The sequence below is a fragment of the Rhopilema esculentum genome, chromosome 7 (assembly GCF_057945365.1).
Source record: "Rhopilema esculentum isolate cy_ngs chromosome 7, ASM5794536v1, whole genome shotgun sequence".
Taxonomy (NCBI): Eukaryota; Metazoa; Cnidaria; class Scyphozoa; order Rhizostomeae; family Rhizostomatidae; genus Rhopilema; species Rhopilema esculentum.
In genome coordinates this window covers 8,303,893-8,329,863 of record NC_142821.1, presented here as the reverse complement: position 1 = coordinate 8,329,863, position 25,971 = coordinate 8,303,893, and the positions used below count along the sequence as shown (strand labels likewise).

At 36.8% G+C, this 25,971-nt stretch overlaps 1 protein-coding gene across 3 annotated transcripts; it reads left to right on the top strand.

Annotated features, from left to right (window-relative positions):
* The first annotated feature begins 902 nt into the window (after positions 1-902).
* On the top strand, positions 903-25,929 carry LOC135683902 (SH3 and PX domain-containing protein 2A). 3 transcript variants are annotated; one of them, XM_065199285.2, is made up of 22 exons: positions 903-1,357; positions 2,205-2,293; positions 3,438-3,518; positions 4,105-4,162; positions 4,579-4,655; positions 6,140-6,270; positions 8,814-8,875; positions 9,601-9,708; positions 10,569-10,697; positions 11,489-11,606; positions 12,007-12,091; positions 13,126-13,187; positions 14,001-14,050; positions 14,611-14,658; positions 15,515-15,590; positions 17,046-17,148; positions 19,886-20,117; positions 20,977-21,294; positions 22,919-22,986; positions 23,248-23,289; positions 23,910-23,950; positions 24,100-25,929. In XM_065199285.2, the coding sequence occupies exons 2-22, from the start codon at positions 2,213-2,215 to the stop codon at positions 24,266-24,268; spliced, it is 2,139 nt and encodes a 712-aa protein (XP_065055357.2). In that variant the 5' UTR covers positions 903-1,357; positions 2,205-2,212; the 3' UTR covers positions 24,269-25,929. The 3 variants fall into 3 exon arrangements, with proteins under 3 accessions (XP_065055357.2, XP_065055358.2, XP_065055359.2); XM_065199286.2 differs by having other exon boundaries at positions 908-1,357; positions 20,980-21,294; XM_065199287.2 differs by lacking the exons at positions 903-1,357; positions 2,205-2,293 and adding an exon at positions 2,303-2,442.
* Positions 25,930-25,971: the final 42 nt, after the last annotated feature.

The following is a 25,971-nucleotide window of genomic DNA, read 5'->3' as shown; positions in this document are numbered from 1 at the left end:
AGTATAATGAAGAGGGCAGCGTGGAGGTTGTGATAATGACAACGAAATGGACATTTACATTTATGTTGAGAAGAATACTAAAGGTCACATTTTTTATAAATCTAGATCGAAGCGGTGCTCGAACTATATTGTTTCTTTTTGTGCGTACAAGCTAAAGAAAAAACACAGCACCTTCTTTGAAGGAGTGCCCCGTATAACAGGAGAAATTGGCGTTGGGCGTCAGGGGGAGGGCTGCAGCCCTCGCAGTTCTTTTGTCTCCTACACCTTTGCGGGGTGCTCGTTAGATTGCCTTATGCCGGGTGCTCATTAAATTGCCCTTGGTGCAAGAATCTCAACCAACAAATCAACAAATCAAAAACAAATCACAGAAAATTATATTTGAGTGGGGAAAATGTATTTTAAAACTAGTCTATGGAAAATATATTCAAGTGCTCTTTGATCGCCGCCGCATTCATCTGCTTCTGAGGCTCTGGTACCCAGGGTATCTATTATCTGTTTTTCGGTATCTATCCACTACTGTCTTCTTGCGCACCACCCAAAAGGTCAAATTGCTTACAGTGTTCTTTTATCATTGTTTTTATTATTGTATGACCCTGGGCTTCCGTCATGTTCTCTGGAAACCCTTCCTTTTCATTTTCACAAAATTTCTGGCTGGGGACGATTTTACGTTGTTCTTTTTTTGGCAGATCGAGCCCGAGGTGCAATTCTCTCCAAGAAAATCACATACTCCTTAGGTGGGAATCCTATTGTTTTACCTGATAATCATTGAAAATCCTTTTGCTTTCATGGAAACCTTATACGCAATTCACAATTGTCCCTTGGTATTATCAAAGATAATAGAATGGCCTGCCTGGTGTTATCACATTCGCAACATATAGCTTGTTATCAAATTGTTAAATGAGCAGAAGTTACAAGATCAAAATATCAATTCAAATTGCTGACAAGCTATTAGCCTTGGTTTGTCATGCCTAATTAAATAAGACCAAAAAATATGGACGGTAATAACAAGGAGTTTACTCCAAAAATTTGCACGTTACTGTTGGCCTATTGTTATGGGTCGTCACTTTTGTCCTGCATCTCCAATCACAGGACTGAGACCAAGAAAACAATGCTTTGCACAGCCCACGAATTTGGACAAAATGCAAGGTCAATATTGACACGATAATGAAATCCGCATTATTTCAGAGAACGAGAGGAAGGAAGAATTGAAGGATTGTGAATTCGCAGTCTTGCTCCTTGATCTAGTGAATTTTACCACCAACTTGACTTCTGCTGCCTTATCGAAAAAAGACATTTCTGGGCAAAGGTCACACGAAAAAGGAAAAACAGGGAAGTGGTGCGAATTGGGTTGTAACTGGTAGGCCGTCGTTGTTAATCTTGTGTATGCCGTGGATCATTAATCGTTTACATATGATTTGTAGCTCTATTGGCGATTAATGAATCGCAAACTGTCTTATACTGTCTATTAGCAAACTCGATTTATAATTCACCCCTCCCAACGTAGATATGCCGCGATCAACGAAATCATTGCTGCAGATGGCAACTGGTTATTGCTATTCAAATTACACACAATTTTCAGCATCATATGACGCCCGTTAATAATTTATTTTTATATAAAATACCGCTAAATTGTTTACCTAAATGTTAGTACAATTTTTTTGGATATTTTTTCTCTTGTCAAGTCTTTTCTTGAAAGGGATTCGTATTTTGGATTATTTGTGACAGTCACATGTTGTAAATTTTATGCAAAAATGGGGGAGGCACTGTCCTTTTGAGATAACGAGAAAGTACCGGATGAGTTACACCACATCTCAAAAGCATTTAGTGCTTTTTTTAAGTTGGTTTCGAGTAAACGATAAAATATTTTTGGATATTGTATTAATGATCTGACAAACAAGCTCTGTCTAACTAGAAAATAATCTTGTTAACTTAAACACACTTGTTAACCAATTTGGTTTGAAAATGAAATTTATTTGGGAAATTGCAAAAACAAAATTAGAGATTAATTGAACTTAGACAACAGATGGCTTGCTTTGAAATTCTTGTAGCTGAAGGATTTTTTAATCAGTTGATTAATAATTGAAATCTCTTTTTATTCTTATAATGCATCAATAGATTTACTTTTTATGCATTATATCGGTTTTCTCATTCGTTGATAATTCTTTAGAAATCCACAAGACAAGTTTCTAATAATTTATTTGTAGAATGCAAAATGGTTGACACAAAGAGCATTGAAAACATCAAAGTGGTTGGCCTGCAAAAGAAAAAAGATCATGGATCCAGTAAACATTATGTATGTATCAGTTACAAGGAATGCTCTTGTAGAGCTGGTTACAAAGACAAATGATGCTTTGCTCATAGGATTTAGAGAAAGTAGCCTAAACTTTATTTGCATCCCAACAACTGAAAAGTCCTTTGTATCTGATGCAGTCTTTTACACAGGTAATCTCAGCTAGGGCAATCCCTATAGCCAGCAGCGGTTTTAGGGACTGTAGGGCCCAGGGCTGAAAACATCTGCAGAGCCCTTGTTCTTTACAGTTTCTATTTTTTCTCTTAGGTATGAAGCCCTTTTTAGCTACCATAAGCACTGGGCCTGGGGCCATGCCCCCTTGGACCCCCCTAAAACCGCCACTGCCTATAGCTAGGATTTCATCTGAGTTCTTTCCCAAGCAATATCTTTCAAGGTACCTGGGCCTTCCTGGGCCCTTTGTAATCAGTCATATCTTTGTAATCAAGGAACCTACTTAGCGACAAGTACGGGGGACGGAAGGGGGGGGGGGTGTTTCACAATGATTGGTTTATGGTGCCACATCGTTTAGATGAATAGAAAAGGTGTCTGAAAAGACACTGAAAAATATTAGGTTGCACCCCCTATACCCTGGTAAGTCCCTTCCTAGTGGCAAGGCTTAGACCAATAGATGTCTGCCTACCATCTCAGGCATTCTGGAGAAGGGAGGTTGGGGGGCAATAGCTCCCTCCCTTTTTTGCTGAACTATGACATTCAGGTTGTGGCATCAAAGATAATGGTGAAAAACTACCATAAAAGTTTGCCTATTTGTCTAGAGCCAAGTGCTTGATCAGTTATTAGGGTGGGAGGGGATGGGCTAATTCTATTTCCTTAACATGACTTTATGTTATCAAATATTCAAAGGCAAAGAGCTTCCGTGCTCTCTACTGTTTGGTGGAGAAGGTCTTTTTCCCCTCTCCTCTACCTGCCATGTAAGACCTTGGTCACTATTCTGCCAACGAAAAAGAAATTTGAATTTTTCCGAATTATCCAAATCATCAGAGTTGTCAAACTGATTTGTGCTCTGTCATTTCCTGCTAAAGATTTTTTTACAGCAGAAGCTTGATAAGAATCATTGTTATGATATATGAAGTTTTCTTTGTTTTGAAATGTGTATGATGATAATTTTCAATTTGCTTTTTCCCTTTAGGAATTCATTCTAAGAGTCAAATGGAGCAACAAGTCAGAAATTGCCATTTACAGACCATATAGCATGTTTTTTGATTTCCAGGTTTGTAATTGGTAATAAGTATATCATTTGTCAGCCTTTGCCAATTTTTTTTCATTGATAACAACGCCCATCATACTCACACAATCAAGTGGTAAAATTTGACTCCTTTTTATGGGTTCTAAAATAAGTTGCTTTTAAGAAAGACACATTGTAAAACATCTGCCTAATCAGATAGAATATTAAAGGGATATAAGATCTGCATTATAAGGTAGTCATTTGCATTAAGTGCTCCATTTATAAGGCAGTCATTTTCTATTATATATGTTAATTTCTTTTTAAAGTTCTGAAAGCAATGGAGACAGACAGCAGAATCTTCAGTCCCCTTAAATACCACAAGGTCTATCAAGATCAGCTGCCTTGATAAAAATGATCTGCAAGCAACATTCTTGTATAAAAAGTTAGTATGAATGATCACAGGCATAGGTCTTCACTTACTGGTGATTCATTATATCTTTTCCCATTACGTGGGCAATGGTCTGTGCTGCCCCATTTTTTCAATGTTTACTTGTCGTATATCAGTTATTTATGTTTCTATACACACAACAAAACTCGAATTGCCAAGCTTCTTTTCTTGTTGTTTGAACAGGGAGTCCTGTGCGAAATGTTCAAAGAGAAATATAGCATAACTATACCTCCTGTTCCAGGTAAGCAAATAGTGAATATCGCGTGTAGGAGTTTATTTGTTGCTGTTTTTGTTTCTTGTTTTATAACTGTTTGCATTCTCAAATTTTTCTTGTGAAAATCGCTTATGGTCGATCTCATTTCAAGTCGATTTCACTATGCTTGCTGCCAAAGACCGAGATGCCAAGGCCATATTTGATGAAATTAAAGTATTTTTACTATGCCAAGGCCCCCCCCCCGAACCCCCGATATCTCGGTCCTCGCTTGCTGCTACATTACCGACCTGTTAATGAAGTTCTTTTTTGTTTGGATTCAGACACCCTTACTGTCCCAACTTTTCAGGCAAAATCTGATGACTATAACAGAGCCTACTGTATACATAATATGTATAACGATCACCTATAAGCTTATTCAATTGTTTTCTATTTGCATTTCACAGCTACCAAGTTCCACTGGATGTTATTAGGAAAACTTGGAATCGAGAAGGAATGTAGAGCAATAGAAGATTTTTGTCAGGTAAAAATAACACTACTTAGGTCCCTGTAATATTTGAAGCATGTTGCAGAAGGAGAACAATAAGTGGCGCAGTAAAATTACTTGTTTCAGATCTGGCATATTTGTTTTCCAAATTAATCGAAGAAGAATTGTAACCTGTCTGTTGCAGATTGCTTGATTCTCAACATAGCTGTTCACATTTTGGTCCGCAATTTTAGTTTGCTTCTCTTGCTTTGCGTCAAAGCGTGGGTGCCTTTATATTTAGAGGGTTATTTGATTTATCCGAAATCGTCTTTCTTGCCTCTATTTGATTTTAACAAAAAACATACGACTGAAAAAGACGAAATTTGCTAATTTTTGCATTATGGATTGTTGGCTAATGAAAATAATTGCATGTAAGACGCTCAAAAATTTAGGTTATTCTGGGATTTTTGCAGGGAGGGCGCAATTTTGCGATTTGTTTTGATCAATTGCAAAATGAAGCACTAATCTGGACAGTTTTTTTGCCACCTTCAAAGAATAAACTCTCTTCGAAACACAACAATTTCAAGCTACTATGTATTCGCTGAATACTAAGCATAAATCAAATAAAATTTAACAAACATGAAGAGCAAAACAAACAAAAGAGAAAATATTGCAAACGAATGTTGTTAACCTAGCTGCAAAGCGAACCAGCTGGGAGTATGGGTGTAGAGGGGCGCGACTCCTGGATACTTTTTTGATTTTAAGCTGATATGGTTATAAATGACAGTTCAGAAGCTTTCTTGCGTGCTTTCTATTAACTCAAACTGCTTTACGTCATTTTAGACTGCGGGGTTGATTATAGCCACGCAGCATTATTTTACTAGAAAGAGGGATCTAGTACAGCGAATGAATTTGCCATTGTTTGATTATCTAAAGACAAACAGCTTTACGTCATGATGAGTTTTAATTCACAACAGGATTTAACAAAAAACAGAATCAAACCACCAAAGACATGTCAAGCTTGCAAATTAAATGACTAGACTGATGCCACTAGCACTTGAACCGCAGCAAGCCATCTCTTGCCTGTGTGGAGTTTTTTATTCCTGTACGTTCAAAATCGGTCAAATATCTTCAAACCTAAGATACATACGTCTGACAATAATTATGACAATAACAATAACTATCGGAAGTCTAATACGCTAAAACTCTTTCAACCAATTTCAATATATCAACCAATTTACGATATGGTATATGGAACAATATATTTATAGGCAGCCTGGGGTCAATTCTCTTCTATACACCATAGGGTTTCTTCAATGGTGCAGTAGACAGAAATTTGAATGTTTCAAATGTTGGCCTCGCTGCGTCAAGCTCTCTGCAACACACCTGTTAACAGAGATCTTGATAAACCCTAAATTTAAAATTATTTCTCAAAATTTAGATGGTTAGCTTATTTTTGATCCATTATACAAATTGGATAAGAAAAAATATCTTTGTTTATTAGAGGTATTGATATAATATAAGGTGTTTTTCTATTTCAGAAAATAATTAGCCTTCCACAATTGGTTTCCCAGTCGATTGTTGTAATGCATTTCTTCGACTGCTGGGGGACTGACGTCAGAGCCTCTACCCAACAGAGTACTGACGTTATTGGATCTCAAGGATTTGGAAGGTATTCAATTTTCTATTCTCAACAGTTTTTCATGGCTTGATATAACAGTGCTTTCTTGATTATGCAAACCACGATATTCTCTTTCTTGAGAACTGCACTATTTTTAATACAGACAAGACTTAAAACAGAATCAAACCATAAACAGAATCAAGTGTTCAAATCAACAAAACGTTTTCGTGTATTCGAAGACAAGAAGTATTTGATATTTTATCTTGTGATGCAGTTTGATTGGTTCACATAAAGTAAACATTACTTTATGATCAACTGTGTGAACTGTTGATCATAAAGTAAAAGTGAAGCACCAAAGATTAGGGGTTTATTCGGTCATCGGGTATTTTGGAATACACGAAAGGCATTTTCTGCGCTATATTTCAAACTGGTCAGGTTAAAAGGAAGAATTGTAATCAAAACAAAATTCCCTATTTGCTTTTCTATCGCCTGTTGTTTGATTCATTTTCTATACCCAACACTCTTTCTTCAATCGATTCTTATTTGACCTTAGCATCTAGCATTTTCCATCTGTTATTTTGATCTGCGAAACCTTCTTAGTACAAATATGGATAAACGTAAAATCACTGAACTTCTCTCTGCAAGGTTGATCAAAGGCAATCCGCCCATCCAATAGTGTTTACTTTAATATTCTTTTTGCCACCTAAGTATACCGCTGCCATTTAGAATAGAAAAATAAAATAAATAGTAGTTCAGATTTGAGAAAATATAAGACACTCTGTGTTAGCATCAGACCCTAGGCATTGAAAGCAAAGTGCCTTTATTCATTAAAACTTGCTAGAAATGGCAGTGTTATGTCTGCAATTTTATGAGCAAGCTCCAAAGTACAATTGCTAACAATCTTTCGAACAATCCCCAACAGAGAAAAAAGTTTCCAAATATTGGGAGACCATTTTCCGCCCCATTCTTTCTAAATAGTTAACAAATACCCTTTGTTGTACGGATTGCTTGATAAATTTTCCTTTTTTATCTCGGTTGGAAATGTAGCAACAATGATGTTATTAATGCAGATCCGTAGAAGCTATTGTTCTTTGGTGGCCCACACATGCCCCTAAAAAATTATAAAAACCCCTTTTCAATAAAACCTCCCTCTGTTTCTATTACCCGCAAACAGTGGTTCCTGGCCAGTAATTCAACCCTTTCTACGTAACTGTTCTGTAATGTAAATTCAATTTTTAGGTACAAATTAACAAACATCTGCACAGGCTCAAATTTCACCATTGCAACAGTGATTATTTTATTTCAATGCATGTACTTCTTTTACATGTGATATTTTTCATAAGCGCCGTTATCTTATTACGTGCTAAAAGAATTATATTGCATTTCAAAACCCAAAGAGACCTGTTATCTATTGGTAATGTTTTATGCTAATGTATTGTTTATATAGCTCTCCTTTGCTTTGCTTCATTCTGTAAATTATTTTTGAAATTTGGTTCATTTTCTCACGGCCTCTGTAGTAAATTACTCCCTTGTAGGCATTTGAATTACAGTTTAAATGGTAATTAATTTTAACAAACGATATTCCTCTTTAAAAAACTAATAAGTATGGGTCTTGGGAGTGCCTTCCTATGTTGAATTATAGTCAATGGTTTGTCCCACCAGACAATCATTTACTTTACCAATAGGCAGAATTAGTCCCGCGTTTCAAATTAGGCCCGCGTTTCGAATTAGGCCCGCGTTTCGAATTAGGCCCGCGTTTCTAATTGAAGAATCTGTCAACAGCCTATTGTATAATGCAACCAATTGAAATTTAGGTAACTACCGTTCTGGCAGCAGTGATAAACCATTTAATAAAAAAACGTGTACTTTCAAGCATAACACTCCTAAACGTGCATATATTTTCGTTGTATTCCAAGCTGACTCTCCATTTTTGAATAGCGACTTTTTAACAATTTTGTTGTCTGAAAAATTGAATTTGCTTTGGAAAAACAAACATTAAAAAAATGCTCCAGACAGATTATAAAACATCAGAAAATAGATCGAAACCTCTATTCGAGACCTTTGAATTTTGATCGATGTTTTTAATGTTGTTTCATTTTATGTTTTTATACAGTGTAAAGTTTCGATAATTATCTATTTCAAAGCTGCTTTAGACGCAATTTTGGGTCGTTTAAACAGCTCTAAATCTATGAACTAAACATTTGAAAAAAAATTTTAGGTATGCGTTGGATGAAATGTTGGATCATTTAAACGGACCTTTATGGAGTTTTAATCCAAAATCTTCCAACCCCAAGGTACAATCTAGAGTAAAAAAGCAAAAAAGGGTTTTTTACACAGCTTTTTATGACTGGAAGAAATCATTTAAAAAAAATAAGTGTCAGTTTAAAAAATAGCTTTAAATACATTTGGCGAGTTGAAGACAAAGGACTCCCTTGAAGGACATCACTTATTATTACCCAGCACTTATCTGATTGTATTTAACTTTAATTTGTTGTAATTGTGTATTTTTTCATAGTATAAATAATCAAAGAAGGAAAGGAGAGAGACCCACTATTCTGTGACGATATTTCTTTAAACTGAATTTTGTTTTGTAGTCCAGCTATCCAAGAAACCTCGAACCAAACTCAGGACTCCTTTGGGCCTGGCTCGTCACCAGGTAGGCATATTTTTGCGATGTTCTTCTCAATCGTTATCGGGAGCATTTTAGAATAATGCAAGCCCATAGCAAGACTTTCACACAATAGCTCAGATTTTTCTATGGTGCCACTTTTTTAATTCTGTCTTAAAATCTCATGCTTTGTATTGAAATATTGTTCATCTAATGTTTACATATATACTATATTGTGTTAGTTATTGCAGTTAGCTTTCATTAGCTAGTGTAGCAAATCTAGTATAGCTTCATTCTGTGAAAACAGGGATAGCAAGCTAAGAGCTACTTATTTAAAAAAGAGATTGGTACCAGAACCTGAACTGGAATTCAAAATTAAAAGTTTTTATTGTATTTCTGACCATATTTTTAATATAGAGCTTTGCTGGGGACCTTTCTAATTCGGTGTATTAATTTTGCAATATTATACTTTTAATTGCAATATGTCAATTGAATCTTCAGTAGTTTCTTTTAAATATAACGTTTAAGGCTATGCAGGACAAGGGTAGGGTAGGGTTGGGGCTAGGACTAACACCAACCTATCGCCAAAAGTGGAGCTCAGAAATAAGTCAACATCCTGGTGCATTTCTATATGCTTATTTTTGAAGAATTGATTATCATATTGTATAGTGGAAAACCTACTTGTCTTGAATTCTAAAGGTCCGCAAAGCTTCGCATTTGGTATATTTGAGCATGCATCATTGTTATGACGGCACTTTATTTATCTGTCTCAGATCAAGAGCACCAGTATCGTGCTGTAGCAAGTTTTACAGCAACTAATCCTGGAGAAATTTCATTTGAAGAAGGCAGTGTTTTGACGGTGGCTGAGAAAACAGACCGCGGTATGTGTTAATTAGTTATATAAGCCCAAATATTGTTTCCACAATTAGTTCATATCACTCTAGACTCATATTATCATAGTAAATTGAAGTAATTATTATTAGAACTAGAACGGTTTCAAAGCTGCATTGGACCCAGTTGCAATCATATATTATATGTAGCATCTACGCAAAAAGCACATTGTTTCACTGTACGAGTATAAACATGGCAAATGCAAAGGCCTACAATTTTTAATGTTAGTCAGACGAAAAGCTTTATTTCGCGACTTGGAAAGCCAGTATATGGAGTCAAAGTGACGAGATGTCAGAGAACTCCTAATTCACAGTTTTAAGTGAAGACATTAATGCAGAGCCTTTCAGGTGAGAGTTAGGGTTAGGGTTAGGGTTAGGGTTAGGGTTAGGGTTAGGGTTAGGGTTAGGGTTAGGGTTAGGGTTAGGGTAAGGGTTAGGTTTAGGGTTAGGTTTAGGGTTAGGTTTAGGGTTAGGTTTAGGGCTAGGGTTAGGTTTAGGGTAAACTAATTATGTCATCAGGTCGAGCAGTTTGGGTTGTTTGCGTATTCAAAATAATAATCACCTTTTCTTTGATTTAACACCTATAAAAAACAATGTTAGCCTAGCAAATCATAAGATCCATTATAGCCATCTTTTGTCTCATAACAACCATATTACTGGGCATCACTAACCAAGCCAATCCTCAAAATACGCCCTTTAGCAAGGAACCTGTTGTACGAAATCAGATCCTCCAATTCTCATATGTATTAGAAAACAAGACCGAATAAATTTTGAGAATATAAGTTTATCTTTGAATGTGAATGATTATTATGGTAATAGAAATATTGCAATAACTCATACCTTGTTTGCAGGTTGGTGGTTTGTTTGGAATGATCTTGATCAGCAAGGCTGGGCACCGGCGACCTATCTTGAATCATTTGGGGCTGTCACTGAGGAGGAGAATGACGAGTGGGTAGAAATGAATGATTCTGATATGCATGGTAAGAAACAAGAATGCAGAGAAAATAAATTGCTCTTAATATTTCCAGTACACCTGCACTCTTTTTAATAATGTTTGTGTATCTCCTCAAAGCCTTTCCATATTAAAAATCTTAAAAACACCCCTTAAAATATCAACTTCGATTTGACTTGTATTTTAAGTGCAATACTGATTTTTGGTTATGTCTCTTTATGATAATAAAAAAGATCAGCTCGATTAAAGAAGTAAAAGCTAGGCCTGTGGTAGAGTGCCTCCCTCCCCCCCCCCCCATGATATGTTAAACTTTTGGAAAGTGCAGGGAGATGATGTGCAGCCATGCCTTGTATGTTTATGCTGCTATGGGGCAACGCCCTTTCGAGTATCTTAAAATATAACGCCTTTTTTCTTTGAATTGCTGTCGAATCTATAATTGCTATATTTGTATTACGCCAGTATGTAACGAATTTTTCCAGCCCTACCTGCAGAAATTTCTTTATGTTTTGAACAAATCTCGGGGTCTTGCTTCTTGAATATTAATGGGGGCTTCAAACTTTGCATACGCCACAGGATAAAGAAGCCTAGGGAGCCAGGGAGCCCTGACTCAATATCTGCCGCAGATCGTTCAAGGAGCTCTGTATTTGGCAGATTATGTATTCTACCAAAGAGGGGGTCTGTTTGAGCCTCACATCTTCATACATCTTTGCTCTGTTTGAGCCTTACATCTTCATACACATTATTAGCGATGCAAACTGGGTTACATATATTTAGTGCACATCAAACACCAGCCTCACATGTATCTCGTTAATGTTTTAGCACACTTATATTCAACCGTTGTGGCATATACTGCACAGAATGTCGATGAAGTTTCATATAGCGTCGGGGAAGAAGTCGAGGTACTGGCTAAAAGTAATTATGGATGGTGGAAAATTAGGTAAGGATTCTGGAAAGTTTTTTAGTGGAGCTCGATTCTTAAACCAGAATGCCCATTTGAATCAAAGCCAAAGTGCAACAAATCAACTTTATAAGTTGGATTTGAATGCAAACATTTTACAACACGAATTAAGCTTTTCGTCTGATACTCTACAGTGTATAAAACTTCAGAATAAGGTCCGAAAGAAACATGCCTAGTCGTGGACGTGAATTGCCTAGTCGTGGATTGTGATAGGCCATTATTCTGACGTTTTTGACATTATTTTGACATCCATAATCATTTTTCCAGGCCATTTTTTTACAATGAAATTTTTGTTATTTAATTTTCGAAATTTTACATTATCACTGAAAGCCTTCTATTTTAAACGACATCCATTTTTGCTATCTTTTTTTGTTTTAAGGTATAAAGACAAAATTGGTCTCACTCCAGCAACAAATCTTATGCGAAAAGGCGAAGAATATACGTCACCAGTCAACACTGGCAGGGTAAACTTCCTTGCTTTATCCCCTTTAAAGCAATAATCTTGCCCTCGTACTAGACACAAGGAAAAGGCAGAGAAAATTTTTTTTGCCCATATTGTTAGAGTGTGAAGGTGAATGTATATGCAAATTTTGAAGGAAATCAATGACTTTGAGGTCCAGTGCCTGGTCCCACTTGATATGGAATATCTCAATAGCAAAAGAAAAGTTTGGCTTCAAAGTACAATAATGCACCAGTTGCGTAATGGAGGCATCTTGGGCCCCAAAGAATAACTTTGAGACGGGGCCTTTATTTACGGACTGCAAGAAAGTCCCATTCTAGGGTGATAGCATGTCAAATAAAATAATAAAATGTTAAAAAATGATAACTTCTCTCGTTAAATAGGGGGACCTGAGTTATAAAAGGTTCTGTTGAAGAGCTTTGAAAGTTTTTTAAAATGACTTGAACTAGAGCGAAGTCCTAAAAACATGGATATAATAAATATAATTTGGGGGCCCTTTTAAACGAACTAAGGTGTCCTAAATTTCGTTACGACTTTGACTAGCATGTTTTTTAACAGTAAGAGGCAGAAACAATTGAATGAAGTGTATGAGAAAAGAGAAAATAGTTTGACATCCAATTTTCCCACTAAACAGGCAACGTCTGAAAAATATCTTAAAACTTCTGCAAATAGTAGTTGAATGAGAGCTAAACTGCACTAGTCTGGCGTAATGCATTATCAGTCTGGCCATGATAATTCTAAATTTAATAAGTTTCGCATATAATCTTCATACCTTATTGGGAATTGTCGTTCACCTTGATAGGACTAGATTTTTGACCCAAATTATCACTCAATGAAACATCAATTTTTTTTATTATAACATAGTATTGTTTTCGCAAGTACCCATCCCGTTTCAATCGAATGTTTTCACCTGCTCACGTCATATTTTCTGGAAACATTTTCGCGCCAGATCGCCAGACTCGTTTTCAGTATGAGACACCCCCATTATATTGATTCGGTATAAATTATTCATTTTTATGGCTGCAATTATTCTTTTAGGCTATGTCAATATCCAGTTCAAGTGGCCTTTATGCTGTTGTAAGAAAAGCTCCACCACGAAAGTATGTTTAGTGTTTGTTACTATATTTACACTTTAAAAGTTGGCTGTTTACGAATTAACCGTGAATCTCGGAGATGCTATTTAAAAACCCCTGTTGTATATACAAAAGCGTATACAGAACTTCCTAATTGCCATCAAATAAAGTACTTTTCATTATTGCAGTGTTTATGTATGCACAACAATATGCGAGTTGAGGCTGCATATTAAATATAAAGAGCCATCAAATATTTGTAAACACTTGAGCGTGTGTATAATTCAGGGCTACTTTTATTGGATGCAGCATTTGAGTACCTGTTACCCTTTTTAGATTGCAACAGTTAAACTGAGTATTCTCAATAGGAATTTTTTTATCCTGGCATCACTCTTACTTTAGTCATTGATCATCAGTCTGTTAAAGACTCATTGCTAACAATGTGCCATTGCGCTGCTTAGGCATCCCATAATGCATTTTTAGACAGTTTTAAATCAATTTTGGTTAATGCGTAGAAGATTACCGCCATTGTTTGTATGGTCGCCTGGACGATTCGATACATGCGCAAAGGCTCATTGTTAGCAATTAATCTTTAAAGGGGGGTAAACTTGTTTTTGCATTATTCTAAGAAATTAAGAAACATAATATGTAATTATTCATTTCTTGCATTATAATATACAAATGTGAAACTCTTAGTTGCAACTTAAAAACTACCATGCACGTTCAACGCTGTCTATACTGCATGAAGTTCTATGTGACAGACCATTACACAGTTATTTTCCTTTTTTGTCATATATTTATGAATTCTTCTCCTTTTTTATTTATATTCCCTTTTTTCAAAAGAGATTCCGTACGACGATCTGGAAATTTCTCTAAAAAGGACCCTACAAGATGTAAGTATGTATGTATATTAAAATGGTCCGTTAGTGTACCATATTGATGTCATGACGTTAAAGGTCTTTTTCAATCAATTAATCGAATGCCTAATAAATGTCGTGAACTGAGTAGCTTGTCAATCAATCATTTGATCGATTTTGATTGACATCCCTTTAATCAGCAGCAAGTTTATTTTTGTGATATGAATTTTTAGATAATATTTTTTATCAAAGATTGAGCACGTTCTTAAGTTTTTTTTATATCAATAGGCAACCTCTTTTTAACTTCGTTTTGAATGGCTTTTTAAAAAAATGGGAAGCGTAATTAAAAATAATTGTAAAGAAAGCCATTGTCGGTGTACAAAAGTCAAAGAGAAGGAAAATTTGAAGCTAGTTTCTGGCAATATATTGCAGTGACGCTGAACTTTTTTTGCGTGATTGACATATCGGCATGATTCTCGTGCCTCTTTTTTCTTTCTTCTGTTTGTGCTTGAAATCAAATTATCGGATCGTTTTACAAGTTTGGATAAACCATTTTTAATCAACGGTATTTCTAAATCCTTAGTTTGTCGTTTTAGTTGTATACAGCTCAGCATCCTTCTCAGGGGGAAAATTTAATTTCGATGGTGAGTTTCAAGGCTGCTTTATGAATGAATTATAACGAATTCGTATTACGTCAGTGTGTTTGTCACCAGTCATAATGTAAACAGTGTGTGATGTGATACGTTTATAAGGAGAATAGAAGTGGGCCGTGCACACAGGAAAACATCAGTGATGCCAGCACATTGCTGTTGAATTAAAATTTGTTTGAATGAATCTTCATGTACTAGTCTACACATGAATCCAAATACGCTATTTGGTGCATAGAGCAGGACTGTTCTAAGTTGCTACTCCGAGTTTCACACTTTTGTGAAACCAAATTGTGTAGGCCCTTCAAAATTACTTGGAAGACGTAGCAGTTGGCATTGTATTTTTATATTTTTCATATTTTCCCAAATATTACTACTACCACACCCCTCCCCACAAGTAATGTTGATAGCTAAAGCAAATTTGCTCTTGAAAATGTACGTTAGTGCCTCAAGACTGTCGACAGGGATTGCTTTGACATTTATAGTCCACCAAGGTATTCATTATTTTAGGGCTGAATGTATAAGGCTTGAACTGTAGACGGGACTTCGGGCAAGGTTACAGGTCCTGTTTTTTGCCATTCGCTGGGAAGTAATGGTCTGTAGAGATTGCACTGTTTAGACCAAGAATATGTCTACGACGATGCTGATCATTGTAATTTGTATCAAGATGAAATAAGAAAACTCTCGGAGCGATTCACTTATTTTTCGCAGCTGTTCAGCAATACTTAATAGCAGACTATCATCTATTCATTAATAAGTACTGTTTCTAGCCAATCTCTTTAAGCTAAAACCGGAAGCTATTTTTCAGTCGATTTTAATGTTTTGAATAATTATTTTTCTGTCGAAACTCTAGACAACAGCAATTCGACATTTCAAGACCAAGGTGTCAAAGGGTCGAACCAAGGGCAATCGGATCAAGTGTTGCAAAGGTATTTGTTTTCTATTTTTCTTCAAAGCTCATTACGTCATTTCTGAAGCGTTTGATTGATCAAAGTTCAAGGTGGCACTTAAGGAGGCAGTCCACTTTATTATGTTCTAAAACCAATAGAAACTAATGAGAAGCTTGCTGTTAAAACATCGCTGCAAATATATGTTATAATTTTAGAGCCCAAACAGTTTGGAATAATCAAAATTATCAAAATTAACAAGTCAATGCAGCTTTTGTAGTTCTAACTGTGACAGAAGCCGTTAACACATTCATTTTCATGTGAAAAGTAATATTTCAGAGATTTTGCCCCAACCCTTGCCCCCGTGATACTATACCCTGTAATTGGGTTTGGTCCATATCTTTTTTTAAATTTTTCGCTTGTGCAAAAAATTTTCGTTAGCTCAATCTGAAGTGTAGTTATAAGCCTTGAGGATTTCAAGCCTTGCTATAAGCGAGTAGCTAGCATAAAATCACGATTGATATTGCATCTAAGAAAGGGGTGTCAAACTTAATTACACAGGGGGCAAAATCCAAAACACACTTTATTTCGCGGGCTGAACAGGATAAGCATTTATTGAACACACTTTGTATACACAATGTTCTGGAATGATCTCGCGGGCACTCGCGGGCCAAATAAAATTACACGCCTGGCCTTGAGTTTGACTCATATGATCCAAAAGGCATAGCTCTAGCCAACTCTGGCTAAAATGCGTGTGACCTTTCTGCTATTCAATATTTATAACTTTTCCACCCCGCATTTAACTTGTTAATATTATTCTCCTTGTTTTATGACAGAATAGTCTCGGCTGTCAAAATCGCAAGGGATTGAAGGGAATATTTAGACAAAAGGGGTGGTTACAATGGAAACAATATTACGAAACTAGCAGGCCGCCGTGATTTTTCGTGATTCGTATTGATTTCTCGATAAAAACGACTTCAATGCTTCATATTTCTTCAAGCAAGTTGTTGGGTGATTAGGGAATAGTTTGTTTTAGAAATTTATTTTAAGGCAAGTGAAAGCCAAAAGATACTATTGTGAAGGCTGCTTAAAAATTCACGCCTCGCACCTCGTTTCAACGTGCTCTGATAGCACCGCAAGCTTTGAGCCATTCACACACAGCCACCTGCGCTAGCCATGTTAGATGGCGCCGAAGACATTTATCGTGAATTTCTTCAAACAAATATCGTCGGCCGTCTTTACCAGTCTAAAGACTCGGTCCTGTCCATTCTTAGGCCTAATGGTGAATGACATTACCTGAAAACCGCATGAGCGAGGCTTGTTAATTTTCATCTTAAACATAACGGATCGGTCCTTGACTGCCCATATAGCTTGTTCACAGTTCGTGCATGCAGTCGTTCTTTAGTATGCTCTAAACATGGTATCACTGAAAATGACTTGGAGACCAAAATTTGGCTTTAGAGACAAGCGCAAATTACTTTTTTTGGCTTGTTACAGGGGACAAAGTAATGAACCTGCACAGTCATATGAAAATATTGGCAAAAAGTGGAATAATGGAAATGCTTCCGTAGAAGAGAGAAGAAAAGCAGTCAAAATAGAGGTGGGTTCATTTTTATCCCATGCAGCTGAAACCCATATCGTCGCTTGATCATATTTCGTTAGGATCAATCTGCTTTAGACAAATGCTGGTTGATGTGACATATTGAAATCTAGACCCGAAACTGTGAAAACAATTTTTTCTATTTCCGGAAGGATTTAATCAGGTTTTGTTTATTAAGAAACCTCCCTCTTTAGTTTTGCGGACTCACAGTTTTCTTCATTTTTAGTTAATTGGTCAACATATTTCGTATTGGTGTTTTGATATCGTTAGCTTACAGATAGACTAGGGGTTATATAGAGGGCTTTTATACGGATATTTATTGGAACAAATGAAAAGGCCCAGTTCATTGTATAGACTGAAAACTGGGGATGGGGTAAGCTTCTAGCTGGATGTTTGAAGTCATATTGTAGTAAGAAATTTGATTTTTTATCTTTTTTCACTTGATGAAATCAAAATATATTATGTAGAAATGGATTTCAGCTGAATCTAAATTGATCGAATAAACTGTGCAAACGATAAAATTCAAGCTTGAGCTGAGCCTGTTTGGACAGTTTTGACTGCTCATTTTTATCAAGTTATTTTTCTTGTTCATCGATTTTATTTGTGATCACTTTGTTCAGCATTAAGTTTTGGTTTTATTTTCTCTGATGTCTTTTCTTTATGTAAATGCTAGGTTTTCAAAATCATTATCACTTTGGTACAAAGGTCTTACCGCCACTCTTGTATCGTCATGGTGGTATACTATGTAGTCTCGCGCTTCGTATTTAAGCTCACTTAGAGTGGGGCAAACGGGGCGTCAAGGGAGCATCAAGGTGCCATCAAGGGGCCATCACGGACCCTGATAAAAGCTGAAATATATACTACTTAGAAGAAGAAAATCATACCTCCTTTTCGATCCATCAATTACACTCTGCCTCCATATGCCTCAGTGTTCCTGTTTTACGTCAGTGCTCTATTTAGTTATTAGAGCAATTTTTCGGCTACTATACAAGCTTTCATATCTTACTAAAATATTTTTTAAGGCTTTATATATGTACTTTCCGTATATATATATTATATATATTCGTTTATATCCACGCTTTAATTATGCACAGCTCTGCCTATACGTCATCGAGCTCGAGCACTATGTCTGTAGAAACTTTCATTGTTTTATGCATTGTGATGTAATATTTTTACAATTTTTTTTATACGCTACCGATGTCCATTGCTGTTGTTCTGTAGACAAGAATCCAGCAATATTAGCTTTTTACTTGGGACCAAAAATGATACTCGATCTAAAATTTAGATTATACAACGAAAGGAGACAAAGGAAACTGGTATAGCTGTAGTTGTCTAGCCAACCTTACTGAGCACCTGTAGAATCAAAATAAATCTAGCTGCTCTTTTCTCAAAATTGTTTACTTTTTATCCACGGCGTGTCCTGATTTTATTTTTAATTTACAAATACGCATGGTGCCAGTATTTTGAAGATTGTTTTTTTGATAAGTAAGCGTGATTAGCTTCGTCAAAAGAGTTGCGAAAACCGGTACCTTTTCGAAAGAAGTAAAAGATGGGTGAGGTTGACCTAAAAAAGTTAGCTGGAAGGCTGTGCTGTAGGGATCCACTAGAAGCCACTACAACAGCTCACCCATGACCACACACAGCAGGGCCCGCGCCACCGGGGGGGGGGGGGGGGCGGGGTGGTCATGGCCCCCCACAAGTAGTTTAAAAGCTGCAATAAAAGAGGTAGGAAGCCTTGGCCCCTAACGTTTTTAGTCTTGGCCCCCCACTTTCAAATTCGTGGCGCGGGCCCTGCAGAGTATAATAACATTTAAGTTAAAGAATCTCTGTTGTGTAAACGAGTTAAAGAATCATTCAAACTTCTCACCAGCTCAAAAAGACTGATGGGAAGTCGCAGAATTCATCTAAATAAATTGTGGCTGAGCCCCACCCCAAAAGTCTCTCTGAATCATAACAAGCCTGAGCCCCTGAGCTCCCCTACACAGCACCCCTGAATGCCAGGGCATAATAATAAATTTCGTCCAGGCCTTTTCGTCAAGTTAAATTCAGTAGTAACTTACTTTTACTGTATACTGTAAATCCTCGAATAAGCCCCCACCCTCGAATAAGCCCCCCCTCGTATAAGCCCCACCTAAAAAATCATTGGGGGCTATTCGACGGTGCTTATTCGAGGGAAGCATACTGGCAGCATAAAATCTTATTTCAAGAAAGCCCCCACAGGGCAATAGCTATACAGTATTGCTTCCTTTGACTGGAGACCAAAAAGCAAAAAAGCGACTTTTGTGATGATAAAAAGTTATAATATTTGTTAGATCTTCACACCTTTTGTAATTTTTCAATTATTTCATAAAAAAAATTATTTCGTTTTTATGTCGACCTTTGAGACTGTGGTCTACTAAAGGACTACTAAACTTTGAAATAAATTTATGTATCAATTTATATTTGGACTGTTCACAATTTCTCTCTTGCCCTCTCCTCCCCTCCCTCCCCTTGTTCGCACGAATACATACCAAAGGATTTCTAAAACCATCTTTAGGCCAACCATTAAGGCCCAGAATAACTTTAACTACCGGAAATTCTAGTTACATACTGAAATAACGATGTAAATTAAATTCAATCAGAAACAGAAGAACTGCTAATGATATTTCGAAAACTGCAGTTTCTGGTCAGAATGATACCCATTTAAAAAATGTTTCTTTAGCCTGTTCATTTAACAATTTTTTGTGTGTTTTTCAAGGGTGTAGAGATTTACTCAGCCATTGCTGATTATACTCCAGAAAAGGCTGTCCCTGATAACCTGGCTTTACATAAAGGAGATATCATGCAGTTGATTTCTGTCGAAGAGGGATGGTTCCTGGTCCAGCTTTATAGAGGCAGTGACGTCATGGAGGGCTGGGTTCCATCAACATACGTCGAACGGCGATGGGACGTTGATTTGGATAAAATGAATATTTCAAAACCATCTACTGGTGCGTATATATGTTGTTTTAGCACCAAATCGTTATCTTTACTTGATGTCAGGGTATTTTGCAGTACTTAACGTAACGTTTAAAATTACAGACCAAGTCTGTCTGGTAAGAAAATTTGTTCCGGGAAATGAAAATATGTTCAAAATTAAGTCTGCTTTTAGGGTGACTGCTTACCAATAAGATTTTTGTTACGTATCACGAGACCTTGCTTTATAACTGTCTCGTGGCATCACAAAGGACTAAATGGCTATTGTGGTGGTCGTGGCAGACCTCGACGCAATCGAATAACTTTCTAAAGACATGCAACTCCATTATCATACCAAATCCGAATTAATATTGAATTTGTTAGCAGAATACTTCTTACATTGATAAAGCCATGTTATAAGAAAAAGCCACATTTCAGAGACGGTGGCTACAAGGCATTGGATGGAGGACTAAACCTGCTAAAACTTAAATCAAGTTGATTTTTGTATGGTTTTAAATACATCTTGCTTAAGCCCCCTCAACTCTCCTATTTCTACCGCCTCGATATTTCGGACATGCACGCCAGTGGTTGTGGGAGGAAGTGCACTTTCTATCGAACAGTATCCAGAGGCGATGGACGAGGGGCAAAAGTTTAAAGTGATTTTCAGATAAAACAGTAATATTTCCATTAAAGTTGTACAAGATTTTCATGAATTGATTTGCCCATCACCAAATTGGGTTTGGCTCTAAAAAACCCGCGATCTCAAGTGTGACTGCCATGCAGAGAAATGCATGCTTCGATCTGCGAGGAGTATTACGACTTACGAGGAATATTTCTGTTACAAAATAGACACCCCGAAACTTGGTTTAGTAGTAGCTTTGTTTTCCTTTTCAGTAGAATCTTCTCCGAAACCAAAACCACGACCACGGCCGAAACCACGGGACCGTGCGGAAGAGCACCTACTCACTGCCGCTCCCCCGGTACCCACTCCCAGGAAATCTTCAAAGCCGTTTATAAACGAGGCTGAATCTGTATCCATTCAAGGCACTGAAAAGGCGCAAGATCGGCCAAGACTTCCGCTTCCACAAGGCAAAGGCCTTGAACAGGAGACATTAGCCGGTTTGTCGACTCCACCCGTACCTTGTTCGGGACAGGAGCAGGAAGATAACATGGAATCGATTTACGACGAGCCTGAAGCACAGCTTCGGTCGGGTGAGTTGTTGTTTACAAATTTTGTAGGCCTTTTCTCATTGTTGACGTGTTCATTTTATGACGTTTTTATTCACGGAAAGTTTCCAAAATCGTTATCTAATTTGCTTCTGTGTTACTTCAAAATTTATAATACCTTGGTGGCAATGCATAGCAAAATGGTGGCTGGATACCAAGGCTCATAAATTCCACTGACCAAAGATTGGGATATGCGTAATTATGCCTTACGTGAATTAAATGAACCGTTTCGAGCTCTTGCTTCAAGTCACAGCTTTTTCATCGTTGCAATTCAGATCAAATTATCAACGACATGTCTTTTAAAGTTACAGATCTGTCGAAAGTTCACTGATTATCCCTGTTTGTGAAAACTAGAGTTCAAATACAAAATAACAAAATCGAAACAGCTACACTTTACAGTTTCTTTCACAGCCCCAAATACTCGTTAGCTTGTAAAGAAAGGCTTAATTTTTTTAACGAGCGTTTAATAGGATAGTGGAAAAACTGCCTCAAGTTTTGATATGTATTTGTCAATCTACCGGAGATTCAGTGGTTTCCTATTGATGTAAATAGGCAAAAAAAGTGATTGAAAGAAACGTGAGGAAGGAAGGAAGATTACACGATCCTTTCACTGATATTTTGGTCTGGATTACGTCGATAGCTCTTTGTTTACCTGTACCACAAAGACATCATGAATGCCAGTCAAAACAGATGATCGTCACGTGGTCAGTTAATCGCCAAGCCATAAGGTCCACGTATCAAAGACGAGCCCTGACTAGCCGAGGATTTTGATGGTTCTGTTCATTTCCTAGAGATAGGGTTCATTTTGAACTTTTTGGTACCATTGGAGGTTTTAGGGGGGGCATGTCCCCAGGCCTCCTGGTGGACTGTTTAGCCCGCTTATAGTAGCCAGAAAGGGCCCCGCATCTAAGAAAAAACTAAATTCTAAAGAACAAGGGCCCCGCATATGTTTTTTGGCCCCGGGCCCCGCAGTCCTTAGAACCTCCGCTGTTTGGTACTATGAATGAAATGCAGCCTATATATGAATGAAAAAGGTAATTTGACCCCTTTTTCATAACTGACATCACGTCTTAAGAGCACCCTTTCCTGCACCAGCGAGATGTTATTCTTTGCTTACTTCAAGCTGAATCTATCTTTTTGCTTGACTATTTTAGATTGGTAGCTGGACTATTCTAAGAATTTCCTAGAAATTTACATTATCGTACTCACAATCGTAATCATTATTATCATAATCACCATATTTATTATCCTTATCATCGTCATCGCCATTATCGTCATTCGGTAATACCGTCATCAGCCATCATGATAATAATAATAGTAATAATAATAATCATCATCATCTTCATCGTATTGATCATAATCATAATTCATATCATCACATTTTCTTTGTTTGTACCTTTCCTCGTTATTTTTTGTTACATTATCACTGCTACCCATGCTTCACGTTGCTCTATTTTTTACCTGATTAGCTTTCCTTATACTGTTGGTGTATTCTTGGTCTTTTTATACTAATTCGTCGACAGTTATTACGCACTGAAAGATTTAAAATGACCCTTCGTCTTGTTTTTTCGTCTGACTATGCACCTAATGCTTTCATATTCACCTGCAGTTTACGATGCTGAACCTTGGTTTTTTGGCAAGATAAGTCGACAGGAATGTGAACAAATGTTGAAACAGGTAAAATAAATAATCTTATATCTTTGCCTATTTTCGAATAAAACATGCACAATAAGCAGTGCTAAAGGCTTTGCCTGAAGCCTCGTCGTGACGTCACGTAAAGACGGTATATACGTCCAGCTTCAGTGGCGAATATAATGATGACCTGAGGAGGGACTGAGATTTGAAATGAACTTTGGCAAATTCTAGCTTATGCCCCATGTAAAGTTCTTTCAGAGTGATTTTGGCCTTGACACATCTCTTTATTATTTCAATTTCTAGAATGGAAGGCAGCAGGAATTTATGGTTAGAGAAAGTACCAGGGTATGTATCCTTAAATTGTAATCTAACTTTGTCATTCGCTGGATAAACATTAATTGTATATCCTAATTGCCTATATGAAGCTTAGATCTTGTGGCGATTCGTGGAAATAATTAGGGTTCAGGGGTACCTGCTTTCTAATTCGATATGACTAGAAGAATTTACCACGCAATTTAAATATTTTGGCCTAGTTAGTAAAAGGAAAGAGGCTGTGCAAATGTTAAAGAAATTCACCGCTATAACATGGTCTAGGAACATCTTGATGATCTTTACGTGATAATTCGTATCCAATCACTTTGATCTTATTTCCTATCTTGTTGTTATTTTTTCAATCCTTTTTTGTACTTTCAGGCCATTAGCTGTTTAAATGTTTCACGTACTTCTCGCCCCAAGAAGTTTAAGTTAAAGTAATTTGCCCAACCCTGTAATCATTTGCAGAAAGGCTCTCAGTTGTTTTTATGACTTCTCCGTAACGCTTAGATGTTGGATATCCATAACGCTTAAGATATGCTGTCGATGAGCTAGTTGGCTTTTTCATTGTTGCTGAAAGCAACGTTGTGAATCCTTACTGATAAAATCAGCCAAGGCAAAAAATCATTAATCTTTTAATTTTTCTCTTATAGGGGAGTGGCTCTTACGCACTATCTGTGAAATATTGTTACAGGTACCTTAACATTAACATTTAAATTATTTTGCTGTCAGTGTCCATCCTCGCGGTCCCAGCCGTGTTACCTTTTCCTTAACATTTTATTCACTTCTACTCCATAATGTTTCAACTGAATAATCACTTACCAGTTTTTGTCCTCGTTTCAGAATCCGTCATTTTCCAATCGAGACTACTACAGGTGGCAATTTATTGATTGGCAAGTTAACATTTCAAAACTTGATTGACGTTGTGAGCTACTATAAAGAGAACCCATTGTTCTATTCTGAACACAAGGAACCAATAACGCTAGGTAATGCATTCAAATTGCCGTCTTAGGCTCTCAGGCCCACGGGCTCTTAGGCTCATGGAGGACCATTATGAAGGTTCGGTCCTTGTAGCATGTCAACCAGTTGATGGAAGTCAGAAAAATGAAGTATGAAAGTTATATTGTTTTCATGACGTCAATAACGAATGTACACAAGGGACAAAGTATTTGCTGCTACCTTGTACATAGAAAATTTTCAATTTCGTGTAACCAGTAACGCGAAGGACCGTTCGATTATAATAAACTATGATTGATTGCTTTCTGTAAATCATCACTTAAAGACTCATTGCTAACAATGGGCCTTTGCGAGCGTGGCGACGATCCAGACAATGGTAGTAAACTTCTACGGATTAACCAAAATTGATTTCAGACTGTCTAAAAATGCATTATGGGATGCTTGCGTAGCGCAATGGCTCATTGTTAGCAACGCGTCTTTAACAAGCGTGGTATGTAGGAGTTGGGTTTTAAAGCCAAACATTATCAAACGATTTTTATTTTGACACCTTTTTGCATAGCTATCAAACATTTGAAGCACTTCTTACGTAAAGTTGGTTTTTCAAACCTGGCTGAAATTAAAGAAATTCCAACGAATTAGTGAGTCTAACGGACTAAACATGAAGAGAGACCCGAAGACCACTACGGGCAGCACATCATCTATTTCTAAGAAAGCATGCGTAGTTCAAAACGAAATTTTTTTTAAAAGGGCTTCTTTGAAAAGTCTCGAATGACCAGTTTAATGCGGAACAGATTTTGGTAAACGACAAAGACCAGCATTTTTTTCTCGATTTTAAAGAAAGTTGCTGTTGAAGACAAAATAGATTCCATTGCCACGTCCAAACCTTGTTATTTCTTATTGATTTTCTAAGCAGTTCTTCCAAATTGAATGGTATTATCCGGACGAATAAAGGAACACGTTCCTGGACACCGATGATCGGTGTATATGTTTACTAGAGAGTTTTACGCATATTAAGAAAGTACTCTAACAAACTAAACTTGTCCAATATAGTCCTGTTGATAAAACAACCTATTTCCGAAGCAAGGCTCAAGTTACAAACAATCAAGTGGAAGAATTATGGTCATAAGACCCTTGTTTTTAGGAAATCCTTTTTAAATGTCTAAGATATAACGCGCAAAGCTTATAACAAACTTTTCTAGTGTTCATTTGAGGTGTGTTGACGGTGTTATCCTTAGATTTTAGCTGTGATCGAGAAAAGCAAGCAGCATATGCTATTAACCACTTTCGAGGGTTCGCTACCAGTATTCTAATTGGTCTAAATTACAGTTTGCGACTTGAATCGTCGTCTATTGACTGGCAGGTTTATTTTGGCCAATCATAATATATCCTCAGATTTCTGATTGATTTTCGTTGAGTGAAGCCTATCTTGAAGGGAAGGAAATTAGCAAAGACCAGGCAGCTGTAGATTCCAAACACGTGTATAGTTCGTTGAATAGATTCACCTGACGTCCTAAACCTTATCAATGCACTGTCCAATACGAACATGACCAGGCACTGACTTGTTTAAGCGGGCCAGTCAGAGTAAATTTCGTATTTTAATGCATGATTTGCTATTTATTGAAATAGAAGTTTCATACAGTAGTTTTTGAAAATTTGTAATATTATATAAATGCATTGTTTAATTTCCATAATGAAATGGGAAAATGAATATCAAAATGCAGTTTTTTGTTCTTTGTACCTGAACAAAGTGCAGTGAGA